The sequence below is a fragment of the Saccopteryx leptura genome, chromosome 3, assembly GCF_036850995.1.
Source record: "Saccopteryx leptura isolate mSacLep1 chromosome 3, mSacLep1_pri_phased_curated, whole genome shotgun sequence".
Taxonomy (NCBI): Eukaryota; Metazoa; Chordata; class Mammalia; order Chiroptera; family Emballonuridae; genus Saccopteryx; species Saccopteryx leptura.
Genome location: NC_089505.1, coordinates 345,143,624 through 345,155,332, shown reverse-complemented (window position 1 = coordinate 345,155,332; position 11,709 = coordinate 345,143,624). Strand labels below are relative to the sequence as shown.

The 11,709-nt window shown below is 39.7% G+C and overlaps 1 protein-coding gene across 1 annotated transcript in view; it reads left to right on the top strand.

Annotated features, from left to right (window-relative positions):
• The first annotated feature begins 10,441 nt into the window (after nucleotides 1-10,441).
• EIF3E (eukaryotic translation initiation factor 3 subunit E) overlaps nucleotides 10,442-11,709 on the top strand; it is a 52,455-nt gene continuing 51,187 nt past the window's right edge. Inside the window, exon 1 of the mRNA XM_066379353.1 lies at nucleotides 10,442-10,561. Coding sequence (XP_066235450.1) covers nucleotides 10,472-10,561 — 90 coding nt within the window. The 5' untranslated portion in view covers nucleotides 10,442-10,471. The remainder of the gene's footprint in view (nucleotides 10,562-11,709) is intronic.

Here is an 11,709-nt window from a genome sequence, read left to right as displayed (position 1 = left end):
GACTTTCTCAAAAATTTCTTAAATTTTCCTAGTTTTGCATCTCTATAGTGTTCAAATTGTTCCTGAACCACCTGACCTATCCTCTTCCATATCTGTTGTAAGAGTCAGCAGTCCCAGTACAAAAAACATCCCCTCTACAAAGATTCCTCCATTTTTTTCTGCCTCCATTGAAAATCAACCTCTGTTTGAGGCCAGTCTGATTAGAACTCCATGTTCTTTTCATATCCCTTATCTATCTAATATTCTATCTTTTTATTACAGTTATTTTAACAACTTTTTTTATCATGTCTATTACCATACATACAATAGAGATGAGACCCCATATCTATGATTACATTTCACTGCCTCCCTTTCTTGTAAAATTCCTCAAAAGATCTGTTTATATATGTTGTTTCACTTCCTTTCCTCCCCTCTTTTAAGCTCACTCCAGACTTTCATCTACCACTCATTCAAACTGTTCTTAACAAAATCATCAGTAACCTGCATCTTTTCAAAGTCGAGAGGCAACAGTACTGTCATCACCTTGAACTACCCCATCTGACATAGTTCATTGCTTTTTGATGTTTGGACCACACTTCTCCTTTGGAATCCAGGATACCACTTTCTCTTGCCCCTCCTCTCCTCCATCAACTGGCCAGTCCTTCTCTAGCTTCCTTCCTTGGTCTGAACTATCCCAACCTCTACAAATTGAAGTGCCTAAAATTTAGCCCTGCTCCTCTCTTTTCCCAACACATTCACACTCTAAACTTGTCTAGTCCTATGGGCCTAAATTTCATTAATACATTGACATGATCTAGTTTCCTATCTCCAGTTCTTACCTTTATCTTGAATTCCAGATTCATATGCAACCAATATCTCCACTTAGATTTCCCATAGGCATCCTAAATACATGTCCAAAACGAAACTCTTGATTTCTCTCCTCTCTAACACATGCATCTACCCCCCTCTTCATCTTATCAAATGGCCTCTCAATTCTTCTACACCTTAGAATCATCTTTGACTCTTCTTTTTCTCATCTAATCCATTAGCAAATTTTTCTAGCTCTGAATTCAAAATATATTCAGAATTTCACTGCTGTCCAAAACTCTTTCACTACTACTGCTCTGGTCTGAGTCACTATCACCCTTGCCTGAATTAGCTCAATAGTCTATTAACTGATCTCTCTGGTAATGCTTGTCCCTCACCCCTTAATCACTCAAAGTGGTCTTTTTAAAACATAACTTTGATTATGTGACTTCTCTGCTCAAAACTGTCCAATAGGTTCCCACTTCATTCAGAATATAACCCAAAGTCCTTACCGTGGCCTACAAAACATCCTTTGACTTGGAATTATTAAGAACTAAAACATTTTTGAACTTTGCAATTGTAAATTGCAGCTGAAGAACATAATATAAACTTCAGAAAAATCACAACAGCTCATACTCAAACCATCTCGGTGACTGATGCAGTGTTAAGCCATGCAGAATTCACTGGAGCACCCAATGACATCATAAGAGACATTCAAACAGCAAACAGGAAAGGACCTGTCAGATAGTCACCGACTGCCTTCGTTCCAGCAAAAGAAACTTTTCTGGAGTCTTATATCCAGAAATCTTCTCAACTGACAGACTTACAGAATCAGAAACTGGCTTATAATTTGCTCTGATCATTCACTCTTTTTCCTTCTCTTTTCCTAGACATACCCCTTATTAACAACCTGATTGCCGTATAGTCCTCACTAGGGGGGCCATGTAGGAAACCCATGCGCAGCACTGCCTCCTCAAATGAGACTCAACACACTGAACTGATTATTCTCAGAACTGACTGATTGAATCAATGAAACCAGGAGCAATCTATCACCTTCTGGAATGTGAAACTTGGAAGGATCAAAATTATCTGACCCTGAATCTGGGCCATGATTCCCTCTCTGAACTCATCTTCTACCCTACTTCCCTTTGCTCACTGGGTTCTTGAATTTGTAGACTCCTTGCTATTCCTCAAGGATACCAAACACACTTTGCTTTGGCACCTTCATACTTAATGTTCCTTCACCTGGAATATTCCTCCTCTAGAAAGCAACAAGCTACCTCATTTTCTTTAGGTCTCTTTTCAAATTCTACCTTATCAGAGTGGCCTTCCCTGACCAGTTTATATAAAGTAATAATCTTTCCCCATCATTCTAACTTTTACTTTGCATATTGTTCTTCATAGCAGTTATCACCACATAACAAAGTATATATTTGTTGTTGTATTTTTATCTGTCTCCTTCCACTTGAATATAAGCTTCTGTAGAGATGATTTGCCTTCTTCACTGGTGAATTCCCCAGACCTAGACCACTGCCTAGCACATGATGAAGAATTCAATTTACATTGAATGAATAATTGTCATAGAAAGGTTCTGTGGCCAGGGACAAGCTCTGACTGATTATATATTCCCATTAATACCTATATTAGTATTTTTCATATGATAAAAGTTTAAAATAGTTGTCAAATTAAAATACATCTTATTTCCCTCTGCTTTTCAAAGATGTTCTCTGTTTCCTTTTTGGCAAGTTTCCATACTGCCACCTGCTCCTTTCCTTCCTCGGTCATAGCTCACTTTTATGGGAAACCTAAGTTCTTGCTACTTCTTTAGCTGCCTCTTTTCCTGTCTATATTTGATTACAACTTCAGTCTCTGGAATTCCAGGAAAATTCAGATTAAACTGTCGTTTCTCAGTCCTTAGAGGCTACAAAGACTACCCCACCACCACCACAGTTTAGCAGCCTACACGATCATGTATTCCTTGCTTCATGGGAACTCTGCCTTGCTTTCCCAACAGTAGTGTAAATGGTACAATGGCAGGGATCATATCATACTTCCAAGTCCTTGAAAACATCTAGTTTAAGGTTACGTGCACGGTGGGTAAAAACTACATCAGCTGATCTAGACTAGCATTTCCACTTGCATACTAAACATTACTGCCTCTTATATATCTAACAGGGATCTAACTCTGTCTCAAATAGAATTCCCCATATTGGCATCCATACATATTCCTTTGCCATTCTATCCCCATAGTGTAGTCACCAGTAGGTATACATTTTTTCTTCTTTTAAGATTTTATTTATTGATTTTGCGAGAGAGAGATAAAGTGGGGAGAGGAGGAGCAGGAAGCATCAAGTCATAGTAGTTGTTTCTCCTGTGTGCCTTGATTGGGCAAGCCCAGGATTTTGAATTGGCGACCTCAGCATTTCAGGTTGATGCTTTACCCACTGTGCCAACACAGGTCAGGCAGTAGGTATCCACTTTCTTAAGTCCAAATTCTAGGAATCATTTTTAAAATTAAAAATGTATTCTGAGGCCCTGGCTGGTTGGCTCAGTGGTAGAGCGTCGGCCTGGCGTGCAGAAGTCCCAGGTTCCATTCCCGGCCAGGGCACACAGGAGAAGCGCCCATTTGCTTCTCCACCCCTCCCCCTCTCCTTCCTCTCTGTCTCTCTCTTCTCCTCCCGCAGCGAGGCTCCAATGGAGCAAAGATGGCCCAGGCGCTGGGGATGGCTCCTTGTCCTCTGCCCCAGGCGCTAGAGTGGCCCTGGTCGCGGCAGAGTGACGCCCGGAGGGGCAGAGCATCGCCCCCTGGTGGGCGTGCCAGGTGGACCCAGGTCGGGCGCATGCGGGAGTCTGTCTGACTGTCTCTCCCCATTTCCAGCTTCAGAAAAATACAAAAAAAAAATGTATTCTGAGATAGTATATTCACATACAATGGTAAGAAACAATACCAGGAGATCCTTTTCCCCAGTGGTAACATCTTGCAAACTTACAGTCTGGCAGTTCCTCTAGCAATTAAACAGAGTTACTATATAACCCAGCAATTTCATGTCTGGGTATGTACCCAAGAGAATTAAAAACATATGTCTACATGAAAATGTGTACTTGAATGTTTACAGCAGTATTATTCAGAATAGCCAAAAGGTAGAAACAACCCAAATGTTTATCAGCAGATAAATGGGTAAACAATGGGGAGAGCGAGCAAAAGGAAGAGATGGAGAAAATGAAGTTATAGAGGTAATGAGTCCAGGTGTACTAGGGCTTTTTAGTCCATCTTGGGTGACCAATCATCCTCCTTTAGTGAAGACAGTCCTTCCCTTTATACGTTCTGTCCTTCCTTGAAAAGTGTCCTCCTACATGTCCTCCTTTTTGATATTGGAAGACTAATCTGTAAATGTCCATATTTGATGGATGCAGAGTTGATCCATTGCATGTGATGTGACGTATTTGTATTTGACATGATGATTCATCAAGGGTCAGTACAGTGTGGCTCTGAGACGCAGTTATGAGACACGTGCACTCTGCATGGGAACCCTTGAGAGAGTGTGTGATATACCGAGTGCACAAATGGCTTTGCGTACTTCTTACTGAAACAACACGGCACATACGACATTGTAGACTCACGATTCTTTCTTTCTCAGTGAATATTCAATCATAGACAGGTAAGCATAATTCACGTTTTATTAATTCATTATCTAATAATTTCCAAATACATATAAATTCTGAAAAATTAATATGACAGGAAAATGAACACATCAAAATTGATAAAAGATGAATGGAAATATTCAGCCATTTCAAAAATGAACATATTCTATGTGAAGAGTTCTTTATTCTTGTTCAATTTACATTGTGCTGCTCTTTCAACTAATGCAGTAGTTGAAAGAGTTTTTTCAATTGCTAATAATTTTTGGACAAGTGAGAAATCGAGACTGAATGTCGATATTCTAGCTGCAGCACTTGCCGTAAAACTCAATATGAAGGATATTTCTTGTTCAGATATGTCTAATATATTGTTACAAGATGATATTTGACAAAAAATATTCATTCAATGAATTTCTTATAATTATTAAAAAATAATAGGCATGAAAGCATAATTACAATATAAAATATTATAATGTTTTTATTATGCATTTATCATATTATAGTGTATTATTGTTGCAATGAATAAAATGTTTCTTGTATTTACGATATTGTTTTCTTCAATTTATTTGTGTCCTCCTTTTCATTGTAAAAAAGTCGGTCACCTTACCATCATTAGATATCTTTTTTACTCTGAGTGAGATAACAAGGCTTAGAGGATTTTGAGCATAACCTTTAAAAGTCACTCTGGCTGCTGTATGGAGAAGAAGCCGCAGGAGGGAAAAAGGGGAAGCAAGGTGATTAGTGAATAGACCATTCCAAAAATCAAAGCAAAAGATAATGATGGTGAATGTTGTAGTAATATAAGGTTATAGTAATTAAATATATAGAAATATAAAAATATAGAAGATATATAAAAGTAATTAAAATGATATTAAAATAATTATTAAAATTAAATAAAGTTAGGCCATTTGGATAGGAATTAATATAGTGGCTTGGGGCCATAACTCTGTACTGTGATAAACAGACTCTTACTTTCAAGCAGGGCCCAGTTAGTATGTGTGTGAAGTTATACATAGATAAGAAGTGACTTGGTGCCATAACTCTGTAATGTGATAAACAGACTCTGACTTTTAAGCAGGGCCCAGTTAGTATGTGTGTGAAGTCATACCTAGATAAGAAGTGGCTTGGTGTTAATGCAGACTGGTGCAGCCACTGTGGAAAACAATATGGAGATTCCTCAAAAAATTGAAAATCAAACTGCATTTTGACCCAGCTATCCCACTTTTAGGAATATACCCCAAGAACACCATAGAACGGCTCCAAAAGGAGAAATGCACCCCCATGTTTGTGGCAACATTGTTCAAAATAGCGAAGATCTGGAAACAGCCCAAGTGTCCGTCAGAGGACAAGTGGATTAAAAAGCTTTGGTATATCCAGCGAATTTTATCAAACATTCAAAGAAGACTTGGTTCCTATTCTACTCAAAGTCTTCCAAAAAATTGAAGAAGAAGCAATACTTCCAAACACATTTTATGAGGCCAACATAACCCTCATACCAAAACCAGGCAAGGATGGCACAAAAAAAGAAAACTACAGACCAATATCTCTAATGAATACAGATGCTAAAATACTAAACAAAATACTAGCAAATCGAATACAACAACATATTAAAAAATAATACATCATGATCAAGTGGGATTCATCCCAGAATCTCAAGGATGGTTCAACATACGTAAAACAGTTAACGTAATACACCATATCAACAAAACAAAGAACAAAAACCACATGATCTTATCAATAGATGCAGAAAAGGTTTTTGATAAAATACAACACAATTTTATGTTTAAGACTCTCAACAAAATGGGTATAGAAGGAAAATATCTCAACATGATAAAGGCTATATATGATAAACCATCAGCTAACATCCTATTAAATGGCACTAAACTGAAGTCTTTCCCCCTTAAATCAGGAACAAGACAGGGTTGTCCACTCTCTCCACTCTTATTTAATGTGGTACTAGAGGTTCTAGCCAGAGCAATCAGACAAGACAAAGAAATAAAAGGCATCCATATCGGAAAAGAAGAAGTAAAGGTATCACTTTTTGCAGATGATATGATCCTATACATCGAAAACCCCAAAGAATCCACAAAAAGACTACTAGAAACAATAAGCCAATACAGTAAGGTCGCAGGATACAAAATTAACATACAGAAGTCAATAGCCTTTCTATATGCCAACAATGAAACAATTGAGAACGAACTCAAAAGAATAATCCCCTTCACGATTGCAACAACAACAAAAAAATACTTAGGAATAAACATAACAAAGAATGTAAAGGACTTATATAATGAAAACTATAAACCATTGTTAAGGGAAATCGAAAAAGATATGAGATGGAAGAATATACCTTGTTCTTGGCTAGGAAGAATAAATATAATCAAGATGGCTATATTACCCAAAGCAATATACAAATTTAATGCAATTCCCATCAAACTTCCAATGACGTTTTTTAAAGAAATAGAGCAAAAAATCATCAGATTTATATGGAACTATAAAAAACCCCGAATAGCCAAAGCAATCCTAAAGAAAAAGAATGAAGCTGGAGGCATTACAATACCTGACTTCAAACTATATTATAGGGCCACGACAATCAAAACAGCATGGTATTGGCAGAAAAATAGACACTCAGACCAATGGAACAGAATAGAAAGTCCAGAAATAAAACCACATATATATAGTCAAATAATTTTTGATAAAGGGGCCAACAACACACAATGGAGAAAAGAAAGCCTCTTCAATAAATGGTGCTGGGAAAACTGGAAAGCCACATGCAAAAGAATGAAACTGGACTACAGTTTGTCCCCCTGTACTAAAATTAACTCAAAATGGATCAAAGATCTAAACATAAGACCTGAAACAATTAAGTACATAGAAGAAGACATAGGTACTCAACTCATGGACCTGGGTTTTAAAGAGCATTTTATGAATTTGACTCCACAGGCAAGAGAAGTGAAGGCAAAAATTAATGAATGGGACTACATCAGACTAAGAAGTTTTTGCTCAGCAAGAGAAACTGATAACAAAATAAACAAAAAGCCAACTAAATGGGAAATGATATTTTCAAACAATAGCTCAGATAAGGGCCTAATATCCAAAATATACAAAGAACTCATAAAACTCAACAACAAACAAACAATCCAATAAAAAAAATGGGAAGAGGATATGAACAGACACTTCTCCCAGGAAGAAATACAAATGGCCAACAGATATATGAAAAGATGCTCATCTTCTTTAGCTATTAGAGAAATGCAAATCAAAACGTCAATGAGATACCACCTCACACCTGTTCGATTAGCTGTTATTAGCAAGTCAGGTAATAGCAAATGTTGGAGAGGCTGTGGAGAAAAAGGAACCCTCATCCACTGTTGGTGGGAATGTAAAGTAGTACAACCATTATGGAAGAAAGTATGGTGGTTCCTCAAAAAACTGAAAATAGAACTACCTTATCACCCAGCAATCCCTCTACTGGGTATATACCCCCAAAACTCAGAAACATTGATACATAAAGACACATGCAGCCCCATGTTTATTGCAGCATTGTTCACAGTGGCCAGGACATGGAAACAACCAAAAAGCCCGTCAATAGATGACTGGATAAAGAAGATGTGGCACATATACACTATGGAATACTACTCAGCCATAAGAAATGATGACATCGGAACATTTACATTATTCCATATGTAGGTGGGACATAAAAGTGAAACTAAGAGACATTGATAAGAGTGTGGTGGTTGGGGGGGGGAGGGGGGAATGGGAGAGGGAAAGGGGAGGGGGAGGGGCACAAAGAAAAAAAAAAGCTTTGGTATATATATATATATATATATATATATATATATACACTATGGAATACTACTCAGCCATAAGAAATGATGACATTGGATCATTTACAGTAACATGGATGGATCTTGATAACATTATATGGAATGAAATAAGTAAATCAGAAAAAACTAAGAACTATATGAATCCATACATAGATGGGACATAAAAATGAGACTCAGAGACATGAACAAGAATGTGATGGTAATGGGGGTGTAGGGGTGGGAGGAGGGGGGGATGGGGTGAGGAAGGAGAGAGGGGTGGGGGAGGGGAGGGGCACAAAGAAATCCAGATAGAAGGTGACGGAGACAATTTGACTTTGGGTGAGGGGTATACAGCATAATCAAATGTCAAAATAATATGGAGATGTTTTCTCTCAACATATGTACCCTGATTTATCATTGTCACTGCATTAAATTTAATTTAAAAAAATAAACAAAAAAAAGAATATCTTAAAAAGCAGTTTGATGTAAACATTTCAATAGATTGACATAAAGGGAATTCCCTGCAAGGAAATCCCAAAAAGGTGGTTTAAGGTGATAATCCTGTAGATTGACACCTGTTAGAAGGCATTGGCCAGAAACGGTACTAAAGCTGAGGAGCCCCCTTAAGCTGTACCCAGGCACACCAGAAGGATTTGTGAGTCATAAATTGCCTGTATGATTATTGCAACTAATTTGAGTGTCAGTTGTGTCTTTCCTCTGGTGGACTTAACAGTAGCATCCTCATAGCCACCTCAAGAGTAGTCTCAAAGAGCCTGCCAGCTCTGCTAATAAGCAAGAGTGTCCCACTGCATGGGGAAGTCGAATCAGGGATGCCTGATTGACGTAGAGCTTGGGCTCTACTGGGACAGTTTGGACTAGGGATTAACTTTGGAGGTGGTTGGAACTGATTGGATCTGGATATACTTTAAAGGTTATAACCAAAGGATTTGTTCAATTCAATGAGGGTATAAGAGAAAAAGTCAAGAACAACTCCAAGGTTTTTGGATCTGAGCACCTGGACAGGTAGAATTGGTATTTGCTGGGCTGGAGGAGTGCAAAAGGAACAGGGTTTTTTTTTTTTGTTTTTTGTTTGTTTGTTTGTTTTTTGTTTTTTTTAGGGACAGGTTTTGATGAGCTAACTGGGAGAGCTTGTTTTTGGACATATTAATGTTGAGATGTTAAGTAGGCAGTTGAATACATGTGAGTCTATGGTTAATAATCTGTGTTGGGCTATAATTTGAGAGGCGTCAATGTGCAGATTTTATTTAAAGCCATTAGGTTGAACAATTTCACTTATGACCCTGGCCTAGATAGAGAAGAGGTAGGACCCCAAGGCACTTCAAAATGAAGAGGCCTTAAAGAGGAGAAGGAACTAGTCAAGGAGACTCTAGAGCACTTAGAATAAAAGCCACATTCCTTACCTTAATCATTACCTGACCCACTCTTACCTTCTTTAACCTCAGTTTTCAATCACACAGGATATTGTTTTTGAAACACACCAAGTCCTTTCCTGTTTCAGGGAGTTTGCTTTTACTGTGCTCTCACCATGTTTTCACCCAGGCTCTCCTTTCCGCCACCTCCTTCTCTTACCACAACTCTCAGGTAAACTGTTTCCCTATCTGAGATTTCTCTAACCACCTTAATTCCTGAGTTTTCTCTAACTACCCTAATTAAAAAGGCCCAACCCGGCATTCCCTCTAAGTTATGGCTCTTCTTATAATCTGAAATTATTTTATTTGTTCTCTATCTAGAAACAACTTAAACGCTTATAAAACGATTACTATATGCCGAAGAAAAGCTCATATTCCTCCTGCGTGTAACTTTCTGGAGAGCAGGAGCCTTATTATTTTCTCCTCTGCTGCATCACAATGCAATTTACATTGCCTCAGTACTCAAGTCTGAGTCTTCAATATTTAAATGGATCGCGGGACACAGACAGACTACGGAGCAGAAAAAACACGCCCACGGTTCCGTCTTATCACAAGAGTAGCCCAGAGTAAGAAATAGACCCGCGCATGCGTCGTTGTTCTTCGAGCGCTGTGGACTGAATCTCATCCCTTTCTCGGGGGTTAACCCCGTAAACTACGCACGCGCATTACGGGGCGGAGAGGTGGGAGGGGTAAAGCTGTGTGTTCGTTTGTCAGATCTACCAATAAAGTTTGAGGTGGGAGGGGCAAAGCTTGTGTTCGTTTGTCCGATCTACCAATAAAGTTTTAGTGAGCAAAGACTCTCCTTTTCTTGGCAAGATGGCGGAGTACGACTTGACTACTCGCATCGCGCACTTTTTGGATCGGCATCTTGTCTTTCCGTTGCTTGAGTTTCTCTCCGTAAAGGAGGTGAGCGGGCGTCTCCGTGCGGGCAGGTGGTAGGAGCGTGTGAGATGCGGGGTGAGGCCGCAGGGCGGCGGCCCAAGGCCTGTCTGGCTGACACACGTGCGGGGCGGCCGCGAGCTGGGTTCGGCCGGCAGTAGGGACCTGCTGCTAGTTGGGCGTCTCGGAGTTGGTCGGTCCCGCGGCACGGGCCCTGCGGAGGGGCGAGGCGACCAGGGGAAGTGCAGGGCAGAAGGCGGCCGGCGGGGCCGGGGCCGGGGCCGGGGTGGTCGCGACAGTTCCCGGCGGAAGTGGGAGTCGCTGCCGCCTCCGCTTCCCCTCCGACCGATTCTGAAAGCGAATGCGAGCGTTAGAGGCTTTTACATTGATTTCGGGAACCGTGGGAAGGGGGTGCTTGCCTTGCCGGGTCCTTACACTTAACGAACTCTCCAGCACTTAAATTGCCGTGAAGTTGTGAATCCTTTGCATTGAGTTTCTCTAGTCTCGACGAAGGTCGCCGCCTCTACAAGCGGAGCATGTTCTGTCGGATGGGGTCGGGCACCGCACCCACCGGACACAGCCGGACCCACACCCCGTTAACTTAAGCGTTGTTTCCAGTTACACATCCTTAGACTACTAGTGATTTGAATGGGCGGTTGACGTTGATTTTGCTGCTCAAGATACATTGAATAAGTATTACGCGCTTCTGGTACCATGGTTTTGAAAAAGTCTTGGTCCTAAACGTTTTGAAATACTGAGCTCAGGTAATTCTTCGAGTTTATTGGGAAGTCGATGCATCTGAATAATTGTAAGGTATATTGCTGTGACGAGGGGATTAGAATCTAGGCCAGAAAGAGAAACGAATTCTGTTTCCGGAAGCAGATCACAACATATGTCTACTTAGGGAGCTCGAGATTTATAAATACATGTGTGTTTCAACAGCAATAAGACAGAAGAGCCCTACAAATATTACTTTGTTCTGATAACTTTTCAAGGCTTCCAGTATATGGTTTATTAGACAGGTACAATCCTCAAATGTGTAGGCTCCTATTTTCCAACACATAGACAACTCTAAAGTTATTGATGTTAGGGAATACCAAGCTTATTTTCAAAACGTTCAAGAATGTCTGTTTCTAACTCCTTATTTTGAAAGGATATATTTTGCCTTGGTTTTT